The sequence below is a fragment of the Canis lupus genome, chromosome 27, assembly GCF_003254725.2.
Source record: "Canis lupus dingo isolate Sandy chromosome 27, ASM325472v2, whole genome shotgun sequence".
Taxonomy (NCBI): Eukaryota; Metazoa; Chordata; class Mammalia; order Carnivora; family Canidae; genus Canis; species Canis lupus.
The window spans coordinates 16,566,753-16,581,057 of record NC_064269.1 but is presented as its reverse complement, the minus strand read 5'-3'; the positions used below and the strand labels follow the sequence as shown (position 1 = coordinate 16,581,057).

Genomic DNA, 14,305 nt, shown 5'->3' with positions numbered 1-14,305 from the left:
CAGTGGTTGAGCATCTGCCTTCAGCTCAAGGCATGATCCTGGAGTCCTGAGATCAAGTCCTGCATCGGGCTCCCTGTGGGAGCCTGCTTCTCCCTCTGCCTATGTCTCTGCCTGTCTCTCTGTGTCTCTCATGAATAACTAATTAAAATCTTAAAAAAAAAATAAAATAAAAGCTATCAAGTGTTTTCCATGTCTATTTTGGGGATTAAATGCTTATTTTTTAAGGGGATGATTAAGGTTCCCAGCATTCTTTTGTAAGTTAAAGCCTTAGGTGTTAAATCTGATTTGGGGTTGAGCTCTCAGAAGGAAAAGATGATTGATCATAGGCACCTGACAACAGGTTCCCACATGAGCTAAGGAACAGATATACCCTAAGGCTCTCAAAATACAGGGCCAAGTACTATCTCTTGACATCTTATGTTTTCTACAAGGTGTTAAAAGATAAAAATAAGATTGTTTGAATAACATTCAAGTTTCATGAGTGTATGCATATAATGCATGAGAATTTGGATGAGTAAATATGCATAGCATAATTCTTTTAAAGTAATAAACTTTTAACTGATTGACTTACCAGAACTGCTGAAATAAGAAAACACACTCCAATTTAATTGGAAATAATGAGGACATTGGCTCTGCTGCAGTTTTTTTAAATGTATACATGCCTGACTCTGAGTGGATCAAGTACATCGTTGGCATTGCACTGAAGTCATTCAGAGACCTTTTTTTTTTTTTTTTTTGCCATTACAGGTAGAGCGGGAAAAGGCCATTCTTCTGGCCAATCTCCAGGAATCACAAACACAGCTGGAACATACCAAGGGAGCACTGACAGAGCAGCATGAACGGGTGCACCGGCTCACAGAACATGTTAATGCCATGAGAGGCCTACAGAGCAGCAAAGAACTCAAGGCTGAGCTGGATGGGGAGAAGGGACGGGACTCAGGGGAGGAGGCCCATGACTACGAAGTGGACATCAATGGCTTAGAGATCCTTGAATGCAAATATAGGGTGGCAGTAACTGAGGTGATTGACTTGAAAGCTGAAATTAAGGCCTTAAAGGAGAAATATAATAAATCTGTAGAAAACTATACTGAAGAGAAAGCCAAGTATGAGAGTAAGATCCAAATGTATGATGAGCAGGTTACAAGTCTTGAGAAGACCACCAAGGAGAGTGGAGAGAAGATGGCACACATGGAGAAGGAATTACAAAAGATGACCAGCATAGCCAACGAAAATCACAATACCCTTAATACAGCCCAGGATGAGTTGGTGACATTTAGTGAAGAGCTAGCCCAGCTTTACCACCATGTATGTCTGTGTAATAATGAAACCCCCAACAGGGTCATGCTAGACTACTATAGGCAAAGCAGAGTCACTCGTAGTGGCAGCCTGAAAGGGCCTGATGATCCCAGGGGACTTTTGTCTCCACGATTAGCCAGGAGGGGTGTGTCATCCCCAGTAGAAACAAGGACCTCACCTGAACCAGTTTCAAAAGAAAACACAGAGGCCAGCAAAGAGCCAAGTCCAACCAAGACCCCCACAATCTCTCCTGTTATTACTGCCCCACCATCATCTCCAGTATTAGATACAAGTGACATCCGCAAAGAGCCAATGAATATCTACAACCTTAATGCCATAATCCGGGACCAAATCAAGCATCTGCAGAAAGCTGTGGACCGGTCCTTGCAACTGTCTCGTCAAAGAGCAGCGGCACGGGAGCTGGCCCCCATGATCGATAAAGACAAGGAAGCCTTAATGGAAGAGATCCTCAAGCTCAAGTCCCTGCTGAGCACCAAACGGGAGCAGATCGCCACACTGAGGGCAGTGCTGAAAGCCAACAAACAGGTGATCTCATTCTACTGACAATGCATGCTAGCCAACACTTTCTTAACTAGTTAATTCTTTAATGTTTTTGAGTGTCTGTTATCATCAGAATGAGAGTTCAGATTCCTGGTCAGCAGAGGAATAAATCAAACTACGTCCCAGTGGCAGGATCTAAGGAGAAGATCCAGTTGCAGATGTAGAAAGGCAATGCAGGCAGTACCTAGCTAGAGTCCAGCAGTCACTGGGTGGGGAAACAGGAGATGCAGGGATGGCAGAAGAGGCTGGCACAGTGGCTTACACCATGGGAACACCCTGGAAAGTGGCCAGAGCGAACAGAGGTCTAGGGAGAGATAGAGATAGAATATTCACTAGCTCTGCCAGTGACCACATATCTGAAATTTAGGTTCAATTGGGATGTTAATTCACCTAGGTCAGGACTGAAGCAATAGAAAATTTTTCCTAACAATAGATCTTATCCTTCTGGAATCAGCAGGAATGCTACAGCATGACCCTACCTGACTAATTCCTAGATCTCCTTCATGTCTGATTTTGTTTTCCACCCTTGAGCATTTGCTGGATAGGAGTGCTATGAAATATAGGTGGGAAAATATTTTCAATTTCTGTTTAGGTTCTCTGCAAAGTAAACCATGGAAGATATATTTGAGAAGGGTACTGAGAAAGAGTGTTGTTAAAGAGAAACAACAAAGCATCCAATACCTTCTTGCAAATGTAAGCAGTGCTAGTGTTGGGGAATAATTTCAGATGCAATGTTTCTTTTTCTTCTGCCCTTATTTTGGGGGAGAGCCCATGCCCTTTCTGGCATCCTCATCTTCAGTCCCTATAAATCCACTGATGTAGCTGGGAGGTCTGCCCCACAGACAGTGATATTATTTGTACTATAAATATGTTTTGTATTAATCCAAGGGCAAATTAGGACCTTTTGTGCCATCAGTTCAGGGAAATAGCAAAAGATTAGAATGAATAAAGAATTTGTGGGAGATCTGACTCCAATTTGAGGTCAGAGTGAAAGAATGTGTTACCATAAACTGCTACAATCCAAAGACCCAGTGACTCAAAGTGGTCATAAATAAGCAATACCATATTACTGATACCATATTAGATAAGGCTTAGATAGCCTTTATCAAAGACATAATATCCTGGGCATTCTTGGTCAAGCCATTCAAATAACATCTTTGACTTCTTCTTGCAGATTGAATATTAACAACTTAGATCTATAAGTATCAAGATGCTTAATTGATGCAGAAGTATAGATAAGCATGGTTGATAAGCCATGGAAGACTAATTTATGAACAAGCATTCATTGATTACATATTTCAAGGCAGGTACTAATAGGGATGTAAAAGTAAGTGACCAAGTAATCTAGTAGGAGTTCAACACATGCCCATAACTATTCACAGGGTAGGACATAACATCAAGTGGTATAAATAGTACTATTGGAATTCAGGGCAATACCAGAATACAAGACATTCCTGGCTAAATTTTTATTTTCTCAGTGGTTTGTGGTACCATTTGCATTACATTAGCATCACAACCCTTATGGTCTCAGTAAATAAAATGAAAACACATTTCTAGCCATGCATTTAGTTTACATTTTAATGATGTTGGGCCTACTGCTATGATGCTTATGTGCCATGAATAACTTCAGATGTCTGCAGATGACATCCATTATATTTAGACATTGTGGAATGTTCACTATTAAGACTAAGGTAAGAATTTTGTCGTAAGGGGAAAAAGGGGAATCTTCCTGATTTAAAAATAGACATTCTGCATTCTCTATGAATCTTTAAATATACTTTAGGGGTTTTTGTATGCACATTGTCTTCTGGTGAAATATGCAATGTTTATGAAATACCATCTGTGGACTAAACTGTGCAAGATGCTGAACATTTGATGACGACTAATACACAATCCCTGCCTTCTAGACTAGGACTCACAAACTAGTGAGGCTGTTGGGAAAGAGACAGATCATGACAGTGTGATGCTATACATCCTGAGATAGAAGCTATGGAAACATTGCCAAGGAGGGGATTAATGTTTCCTAATGGAGTTAGCAAAAAACTTCGTGGAAGCAATTATACTTGAGTTTGTTCTTAAAGGATAAAGACATGTTTTCCAGGAGAGGAAGAAAAAAATTCTAAACGGGAAGAATAGTAGATAGAGAACCATAGGATAGAATGATACACTCGGGAAATGGTTGTGAAGATCTCTGTGTCTGGAAACAAGATTTTTTATTTAGAAAGTCAATTTTGGGAGCATAGATAATGTAGTGAATGCAGACATCACCAAATCTACTCAAGGGTTGTAGATACTTAGAATTTCTTACTTCTAAGAAAGCTTTGTACAGTCTGTGGACAAAAAACAAAACAAAACAAAAACTCTGCACACAAAACTGAGTCTTTTGGGGAATTTCTTACAAGGAATAAATTAGTTTGAATGTCTATTTCAGATCTTGCTCTTTTGTCATCCTCTCCTCTCCAACCCTTAGATGACTAACCATGTGGCTCCACCTGCTTACAAATTTGTACATTGACATTTTCATAACTTAAACTTAATGGTCTGTCCTAAGTGAATATGTGTATAAATTTTTTAAAAATTCAACAACTGCCATTTTCCCCCTGGTCAATTTCTGCATTCTTGGTAATTTTCTGAATTGGTAATATTTCTGAAGATTCCACTAAGCTATAGCACTACAGAACATACTAAAATATTTTATGAGTAAATTATCATTTTAATCTGAATCTGAAATTCAATTAAAACTCATAAGAAACTACTCTGGAATCAAAACATTAACAAACTACCCTATCCCAACATTGTTTTAATTTTAAAAAGAATCCATTTATTGCTATAGAGGTTGGCACTTTGCATAGGAAAGTCCTGGCTGGGGATCCCTGGGTGGCGCAGCGGTTAGGCGCCTGCCTTTGGCCCAGGGCGCGATCCTGGAGACCCAGGATCGAATCCCACATTGGGCTCCCGGTGCATGGAGCCTTCTTCTCCCTCTGCCTGTGTCTCTGCCTCTCTCTCTCTCTCTCTGTGTGACTATCATAAATAAATAAAAATTTAAAAAAAAAAAAGGAAAGTCCTGGCTGTCCATTTCAAGCACAAAAGGAAATGTTAAAAACCAGAATTGCTGGGCAGCCCGGGTGGCGCAGCAGTTTGGCGCCACCTGCAGCCTGGGGTGCGATCTTGGAGACCCAGGATCGAGTCCCACATCGGGCTCCCTGCATGGAGCCTGCTTCTCCCTTTGCCTGTGTCTCTGCCTCTCTCTCTCTGTGTCTATGAATAAATAAATAAAATCTTAAAAAAAAAAAAACAGAATTGTCTTCCTAGGGAATCTCATTAGTAATGGATTTTTTTTTCATTAGTAATGGACTTTTTCATTAGTATTGAGTATTTTTACATACTCTGAAAGGCTGCGATTAACATTTTGTAAAAAAAAAAAAAAAAGGAGGGGGGATGCTTCCAGTTTGGCTTCAATATCTATACCATCTGCTATGCATCAAACAGACATTCCCTAAGTATACATTGATTTCATACATTGATTTAGTCAACATTTTTCTTTGTTCCTACTATGTGTCAGGCTAGTTCTCAATTTTAAACACTGTTAATTCCACAAGATTCAGAAATGCCTAAATCCCAAGTTCAAACAAATATTTTAATTCATTCAACCTTTTGGAATTTCTGCTTTTATGGAGATTGTGAAGAATTAAATTAGCCTATAATTTTTTGTTTTGAAGTTGTAGGCAAAGACGGGAAGCAATCTGTTCTTTGTTAATTCTTTTTCTTAAATATGTAGTGTAGATTTACAGTTTGTCGGATACCCATGCTATAAATTGCAATGGCCTTGTGTCTTTTAGGTCTGCAGAGCACAGGTGACACAAGAATATTTGCATTCTTTTGTATTTCAGTTGGAAGCTCCGCTTCTTTACTTTCTTCTCCTTGATGAAATCTTTCTTGTATTAAGTTTTATTTCAGCTCCCTTTCTGTCTGAAAAATCACACACTTTCAAGAATCTGCATTAACTATTTCCTCAACTACTATCATTTCCTTAACTCCTGTTACTGACTTTGGTTTACAGGTCGCTTCCAGGGTAATTTAACCACGTTATGGATTTTTTTTAAAAAACTGCCCTATACCCAAGTACATAGATATGTTTAGATAAAATGTAACTAAATCAATTTCACTTTCCATTTATGAAAGAAAGTAATAGACCCAGCATGGACAAATCTGTATGATCTGTTTTCCTGATATGAAAATCATAAGCATTGTGATTTTTCTGCTTCAGACAGCTGAGGTGGCACTAGCTAACCTCAAGAACAAATATGAAAATGAGAAAGCAATGGTGACCGAAACTATGACGAAGCTTAGGAACGAACTGAAGGCTTTGAAAGAAGATGCAGCAACTTTCTCATCCCTGAGAGCAATGTTTGCAACAAGGTAATAGTTTCTTCTTCCAAGAAAGACTTTAAAATTCACATGGGTCTCTTGAGTGTTGTTTGATGTGTAGTCCAAGAGGATAAGGTATGAAGAAAACATTTGAGATTCTACTCTGACAAAGCCAAGACAAATGTTTTGTGCTGTTTTCCAGAGCCCTCTACTGGACACACTGGATCAAGCAATTCTTTTACATAGAAGTGCTTTAAAATTAATGTAATAGATATTTTTTTCTAGATCTGATGTGCCCAAAAGAATTAGATAAGGGGAGAGAAATGTACTTCCCCAAAAGCCTCCGATAAGGGGAGAGAAATGTACTTACTAAAATAGCTAGGTTTTATATTATCACCACTGAAATTTATCTCTGTGACTAAAGGACATAAAGATACTTCTTATTAGTATTGTATGAGAAAGACACCCTCATTATGAATATCAATATTCACTGTATCAGCTAATTACTTGTACTAATGTACCATGAATTAATAAATTATAATTATTAAAATGTAATTGTATATATCACCACATTTTTCACATTGCCTAGCTAATTAATTGGACAAATATTAGGGACTACTTTCCCCTACCAGTTTCATTATCACAGTACAGTGGTACTGTACTTCGTTTTTAAGCTTGAAGTGATTAAGCATGTATTGATTCAAAGGTTTCAAAATCCCAAGATTTTCTTTTCCTTTTTTTTTTTTTTTTTGACAAGACCTGTATTTACTTCTTTATTTTTAGAGAGAGAGAGTGAGAAAGCAAGAGAGTGTGTATGGAAGGGAGGGGCAGAAGGAAAGGGAGAATCAAGTAAGCTCCATGCTCAGTGTGGAGCCCAAACTCCACACTCAGTCATGGTCATGAGATCATGACCTGAGCCAAAATCAGCAGTCCACGCTTAACCAGACTGAGCCACCCAGGTGCCCCACTAAAGTCATGAGATTTTCAAAGATGTTGCCATCCTTTTTTTTGCTGTCAAAATTAGTACCAAAACAAAAGCAGTCATATATCTTCTATGATACAAATGTGGTACAAAATTCACAAAGCATAACTATGGCTTTGTTTGTAGATTCAGTAAATAATCTATATGTAGCTGATATAAATGTAAAAAAAAGCCTGGGTTTTATAAGAGCCCTGGAGTTTGTCCAGCTTCTTTGTGTATCAGGGGAGAAAAGTTTCAAGCTTACATTTTGTGATTGACTCTGTTAGTGATGATAATATACATTTTATATATATATATATATATATATATATATATATATATATATTCCTCTTTTAAAAAGAAATCACAACTTTTTTTTTAATTTTTTTTTTATAAATTTTTATTTATTTATGATAGTCACACAGAGAGAGAGAGGCAGAGACACAGGCAGAGGGAGAAGCAGGCTCCATGCACCGGGAGCCTGATGTGGGATTCGATCCTGGGTCTTCAGGATCGTGCCCTGGGCCAAAGGCAGGCGCCAAACTGCTGCGCCACCCAGGGATCCCAAGAAATCACAACTTTTTAAAGGGACATTTACATTCTCAGTCTGGTTTGTAGAAGAATTATTTCTCCCGAATAGTACATTTTCACATTATTTATCTTTTTATGTATAACTGCCCTTCTCCATAATATTTTTTAAAATATTGTTATCTGAGCAATTAAAATAAGTCCAGGGTCCTGAAATCCACCTTCTATTTTACTAGGACTCAATCTTTCTTATGGTATTCCTACTATGCTTCTTGACATTTAAGGTTAAAGAAAGTGGGACCCACCTGGATCTCAAGTTCTCTCACTAGAGTGTTTTTATTTTAAAATGCTGCAAGGCTTGTGTTAATTTCAAAGTTTGTATAGTACATTTTAGATACCTCCACCAAATCATTAACTCTCAGCTGGTGCATGAAGAGTATTTGTTGTTATCTTAGTAGTAGGTAAGTAAACTCAGAAAAAAAAAGTCTCTGAATAATTGTGTGATTAATTCTTCCTTCCAAATGTTTATGTGCATAGGTTTTACTTTTGACAGGGAAAAAAAGCTCACTGAGCTTATCTTTCTGCTATAGCATGAGCATCAAAGCCGAATAAAGATATTCCTAACAGCCTGCTATATCTGTATCAAACCCTAAGAAAATCATGGTTTTCTTTGACATCTGTTGCTTTATCATCTGGTTGAGAAACCTTTGAAAATATTCAAGTTTCTAATTCAGGCAAATCTGCCATATTGAAAGCAATGCGGCTGCAATCTGTACTCAAAATCCATAAATATAGATAAAGAAGGAAATGTTTTTTTATAAACATGGTTATTCTTTTGCATCCTACAGCCTGGTCTATAACAAACTTGTCACATCCCTCCAAAGACTACAATGTTACACAGTAGAAGAAGCTGTTATAACACATCTAGGCATGCTGTGAACATTGCCTGAGACTTTACTGTTCATTCTCCTGACACCAGGGGCAGCCTCCACAATAACTCTGTCCTTGGGGTTTAAGATGTTTCCTCTTATAAGTGTCCATATATACTCCATTGTATAGATGAACCATCAATTATTGCACCTGCTTTATCATTTCCAGTTCTCCACTGTGATAGGTTCCCTCCATGCTGCTCTGGGAAGACCAGCGTTCTAAGTCTAAATTCCAGTCCAATTCATTATTCCCCAACTTAAGTTCGATGTATAATTTCACCAGGATTTTCTCCTGACCACTTTTTGTTTGGGTTCTAGATGTGATGAATATGTCACACAGTTGGATGAGATGCAGAGACAGTTAGCAGCCGCAGAGGATGAGAAGAAGACTCTAAACACTTTGTTACGAATGGCTATCCAGCAAAAACTTGCCCTGACCCAGCGGCTGGAGGACTTAGAGTTTGACCACGAGCAGTCCCGACGCAGCAAAGGCAAACTTGGAAAGAGCAAGATCGGCAGCCCTAAAGTAAGTGGGGAGGCGTCAGTCACCGTGCCCACCATAGACACTTACCTCCTGCATAGGCAGGGCCCACAGACACCCACCATTCGGGTCAGCAGTGGCACTCAGAGGAAAAGGTATGCATGCAGCGATCTTCATAGTATGGTGCAGAGGCCAGATTTTTAGCTAACTGCAAAAATTAATGTGCTTTTATCATGGAGGATGGAGGAAGGGAAGGAAGACACACAAACTGGGAGTGGGTATCTAAACGGGCCTCCTCGCTAATGTTGGTTTTTCCAAATCAAATCTTTTTTGATGATTGTGTGGATTTATTCCTTTCTGTCCCCCACGCCCTCACCTCTTGATTAACCGTAATATAATTTTTGAGTATCTGTCAACATGTTTGCTGTTCCTTGTATGCATAAATATGCCTCTCCCCTACCTCCAACCTAAAAATCGGTAGCTAGAAGGTGGATATTAAGAATGAAGCTACATCTTACGTGTTTTACATGACATTAAAAGTCATTGTACCTCTGGTAATGGTGCTATTTACCAGTTTCTCTTTAATGGGGCAAGGATGTGGGTATGCTCTCTTAGGGAAACTTTTGTCTGTATTACCAAAACTGACACCTGACTAGAAGGGGATGTCTATATTGAGGTAGAATGGAATGGAATGTGCATAGTCTTTTTCTTAAAAGCAGTTTTTGTGCCTTTTCATTTGGTATGTGAATGTTGCTCAAAGAAATCATTTGCAAGGTTTTTAGTGGCTTGATTTTGTGACCATTTTACAGAGTCCTGGATGTTGAATTACTTACCCTGTATTTTCAGTTAATGGTAAAATTTTTATTTTAGGAGCTTTCAGTAAAGAATCAAATACTAGAAATATTTTCTACTTGCGGTGCAAACTGACTAACTATAATAAATTTCTTTTCCAGTATCCAATACAGTCTCCAAATAGGGTTGTATCCTGGTATGGAAACTAAGCAATTAGCAAAAATCTTGATTTACATGTTAAAAAAAATTAAATGCCAATATAAATAATGTTGTCACTGGTGAGGCTTTGAAAGGTAATTAAAGTAAAACTTTTTTGTTTCCTATATGTATTTTCTTGGATCTCCTGCAAGACAATTTTCACCTTCCCTTTGTGATCAGAGCCGTCCCAGGACTTCAGGGGCTACCTACCTACAGAATTTATTAAGCGTTCCCCCTGGTCCCACCTCCACAGAATCATTTCTTCTGAAGGGCCCCCCTTCCATGAATGAATTCATCCAAGGGCACCGGCTCAGCAAGGAAAAAAGGTTAACCGTGGCTCCACCAGGTAAACATTTTTTCCTTGGGTGCATGTGATGCAAATGATTAGCTGAATAAACAACTCTCCCCTTCCTCCCAACCACTCATGCCCACCCATCAATGGAGTCAGACTTTGACCATGGTCAATTCCTGAAATACAAGACGCCTTTACACTTAGCGTCCTGTTTTCTCCTTCACTCGGCCAGACAAGCATTCCGTAGGAGTCGCCAGGGGCTTCCTCTTAACAGCCAAGGATGGAAAATGAGAGTTGGAAGGAACGGGATAGGTCAAGGGAACCTAGCATCAGGTATAATGCAGAGCACACACCCAGGTCCTATATGCAATTTGTAGCTCATAGCTATTCCATCCTGATCAAATTTTGTCATTTTGTTCTGATCGTTTTTAAGGTAATTTCAGTAAAGGGAGCCATCTTTATAAAAGTTGCTAATCTCCTTTTGTAGTGACTCAGAATGTCTCCTCAATGATTATAGAGAAAATAGAAGAAAAATCCTCCCAAGGTTTTGCTCCTCAGAAACATTTACATCTTTGTGTGATATCCTTGTAGTCTGCAAGCCCTTATTGATTTATGCTTACCAGTATGCTCACATTTTATTTTTAGCTTCACCATTTTGCATTTTTCTTTCTCTTTAAAAAAAATTTTTTTTTTCCAATGAAGAGCTTCAGTTGAAAATGTAACTTCTGGCAAATGGAGTTCAGCCTTTTGAGAAATCCCTGCATGCTAACTCTAGGTCAGAGGTAGCACACAGGAAGTCCATGAAATAAAATAAGCCCAAAGGCAGCATAACAGCTGGTTGTCATAGGGAATGAAAAATTAAAACTAATTCAAGTTAGTTGTTAACTGTTAGAAACTCAGAGATTTCACGTGAGCATCTATTTCTGGCCTCCCTTGAATAATTCTGAATATCTGGCAGCCCGAGGTCAGTGCTCATGCATGTCAATAACCTGTCAGAGCTCTGTTGAGTTTACTGCTTTTAAACAGGGCAAGCTTTGCAGTTTTCCACAGCCCCATCACTCCTGAGCACTGGTACCCAGATTGCTGCACTTGTCTTCTGACCCTACTATAGTCTTTGAGTTTGCCACAGAATTTTGTTTTTTAATTCACCTTGATTTTATCGCCTACCTCATTTACTTTGGTTTTTACCTTAATTCCTTTTTGGAAACCTCAGCCTTTGGATCTCTAATACTTTCCTTATCTGATTCGTGAATCAGCCTACTGATTGGGATTAAAAGGTGTGATGTGGAAATTAATAGCACATATTCTACATTCTAAGAATATTTGAGTAAATTAGTAGTGATAATGAGCATAACAGCCAAAATGTACACCAAAAAGAAAAAGAAATAAAAGAAAAAAGCAACAACTCTGCTGGACATTCTTACTTTCATAATTCATTATTATGACCTATTACTTCAGACTCCTTTGAAAAGTACCTTGAAGTATCTGTAAATCACCAAAGTGGTTATGATTCATTAGGACACCTAACTTCAGTAAAACCCACCAGTTGTTTTAGTGTTCCAACTGGATTTAGTAGCACTATCTACTAGAACCTAGAAAAGAAATCCTGTGATTAGTAAGTAATCCTACTGTTTTTTAATTGAAAAAGTGATATAGCAATCAGACTAAAAATTAATAAACAATAGCTATTTTTCATTTTGTATATGATCATTTGATCCTTATTTACATTAATATGTATTTATATCATTGTCATTACATTGTCAAAACCATTAAGATTATATTGTAAACTTTTCTGTGTTACTATCTTGTCCATTTTTATTTTTAAAGGATGTTGTATCATAAATTTTATTTCAGATGTTACCACATTAATCAGTACTTCTCTTGTTAACCACTGGGATAGTTATTCATTCTGTTATTTTATGCCGTGCTGTTAGAAATATCTTCATGCAGTCAACTTCTCATTGATTCATTTTTTTCTTGAGCGAGATCACTGGGCTAAAATTATGAACATCTTTGTGTTTTGTGCTCCACTTTGATATTGTTGTTAAAGAGAGTATATCAGTGTACCAAAAGTCTTGTAAAACATTTTTCCTGTTTTTATACACTCTTAATCTTTCTACTACTTATTGCACATTGTACACATCTTAGAACTCTAAGGCTAGTTAGCATACATGAATGAGAGTACTATTATGTTCTCTTAAATTCTTTAGGTTTGAATATCTAGAAAATACCATTGGCCTTAGAAATTATTATTATATACAAGATTAGAGATACAAATAATATGGCATTCAGAATCATCACTAGGCCAATAAATCCTTATAATGACAATGTAGCATGCTGATAAACCTTACATTTTTAACCATTTATTTGAAGGTAAAGTAACTACAGAGGGGAGGAAGTAAAGCTGTTATTACAGCCTAAGGAATTTTCAGTTATGTATCATAGGCCCAACCAGATTAGTTCTTAATAAATTTTTAGATCAACCAAGCAACATTTTCTAAAAAGTTTTGGTTAAATCAATTACTATAGAAAGTAACTAATTACCTACACCAAACAAACTATAACTTCTAAAAATATTTGTATTATTGACAATATATATTATTTTTTGTGGACTGAACTGTATTGGGTAAGGCATATTAAATATTATTTATGATGCTTTTGCTGTATAAAATGTGTACAATAAGCCAAGAAAAGGAAAATATGGCATATATCTCCAGTCCTATATTCTCTACAAAAAATATCTTAAACCAATGGAAAAGAATAGATTTGTAAAGTATTTTTAATTCATGAATTTAATATAAGTTACTGATAATTATAAAGTTTACTAGCTAGTAACAATATATAGTCATCTTTAAAAGGACAATTCCCTGTTAATTTATTAGAATGTTTTCTGATTAAGTTTTCTAAAATGTAGTCATAATATATCTTTGTAGGTGATTATTATTATTCTAATAAGTGGATTGTTTTCTATTGAGGAACATTGAAGTAATTTAATTAAATCATTTCAGTAGAAATACAGAGTTAAATTTGGTTTGGATCCTTTTGTTGAGGAATTATGACAGATTTAAGTCTCACTTAAAAATTTAAAACACAAAACACAAAATATTATTTACCATATATAAGGAATATTTTCAAATAGATTTTATTTCTATGAGATGCTCAGCAGAAAACTCCATCTTGGGATCCCTGGGTGGCGCAGCGGTTTGGCGCCTGCCTTTGGCCCAGGGCGCGATCCTGGAGACCCGGGATCGGGTCCCACGTCGGGCTCCCGGTGCATGGAGCCTGCTTCTCCCTCTGCCTGTGTCTCTGCGCCTCTCTCTCTCTCTGTGACTATCATAAATAAATAAAAATTTAAAAAAAAAAAAAAAAAAAAAAAAAAAAAAAAAAAAAAAAGAAAACTCCATCTTCTTAAGCCACAATTTCTCAATTTCAGGAGAATCAACTCTGGAATGGGGCATTGATTTTCAGAATTAATAGATTGTTTTGTACTAATTGATTTGCAACATTAATACAATCTTTTAGAGGAAAATTCTGGCCTTGGCTTCTGACTTTGACTGTTTCTGCTGCCTCATCCCCCCAAATTTCAGAGTTTCTGTCCTTAGCTTATTGGCTTTATTGTTGTTAACTTTGTCCTTATCTTGGCATACAAACTCCATTGTTCTCACCTATATGGCTACCAGCCTTGATAATTTGAGTCAAAAAGGACCCTGTTGTCATCAATGAGTTTACAATCAGGCAGCAGGTAGTATATCTTCATAAAACCATTGGTTGTTTTATATTATTTATAATATAAATGTCTGTTGTATATTATTTATATAATAATAATAAGAAGAAGAAGAAGAAAAGAAGAAAATCTTACCATTTTATTAATAATTAAAATCAGCCTGCCAGAATATGTG

General features: G+C 37.2%; 1 protein-coding gene across 5 annotated transcripts in view; it reads left to right on the top strand.

Annotated features, from left to right (window-relative positions):
- Positions 1-14,305, top strand: part of BICD1 (BICD cargo adaptor 1) — a 226,567-nt gene that overhangs the window by 181,463 nt on the left and 30,799 nt on the right. For 3 of the 5 annotated variants that reach the window (XM_025455552.3, XM_025455556.3, XM_025455553.3), the window contains exons 5-7: positions 748-1,842; positions 6,125-6,276; positions 8,962-9,169. In XM_025455552.3, coding sequence (XP_025311337.1) covers positions 748-1,842; positions 6,125-6,276; positions 8,962-9,169 — 1,455 coding nt within the window. Of the gene's footprint in view, positions 1-747; positions 1,843-6,124; positions 6,277-8,961; positions 9,280-10,266; positions 10,461-14,305 lie in introns of those variants that run through there. The other 2 variants (XM_025455551.3, XM_049102300.1) reach the window with 2 other exon arrangements.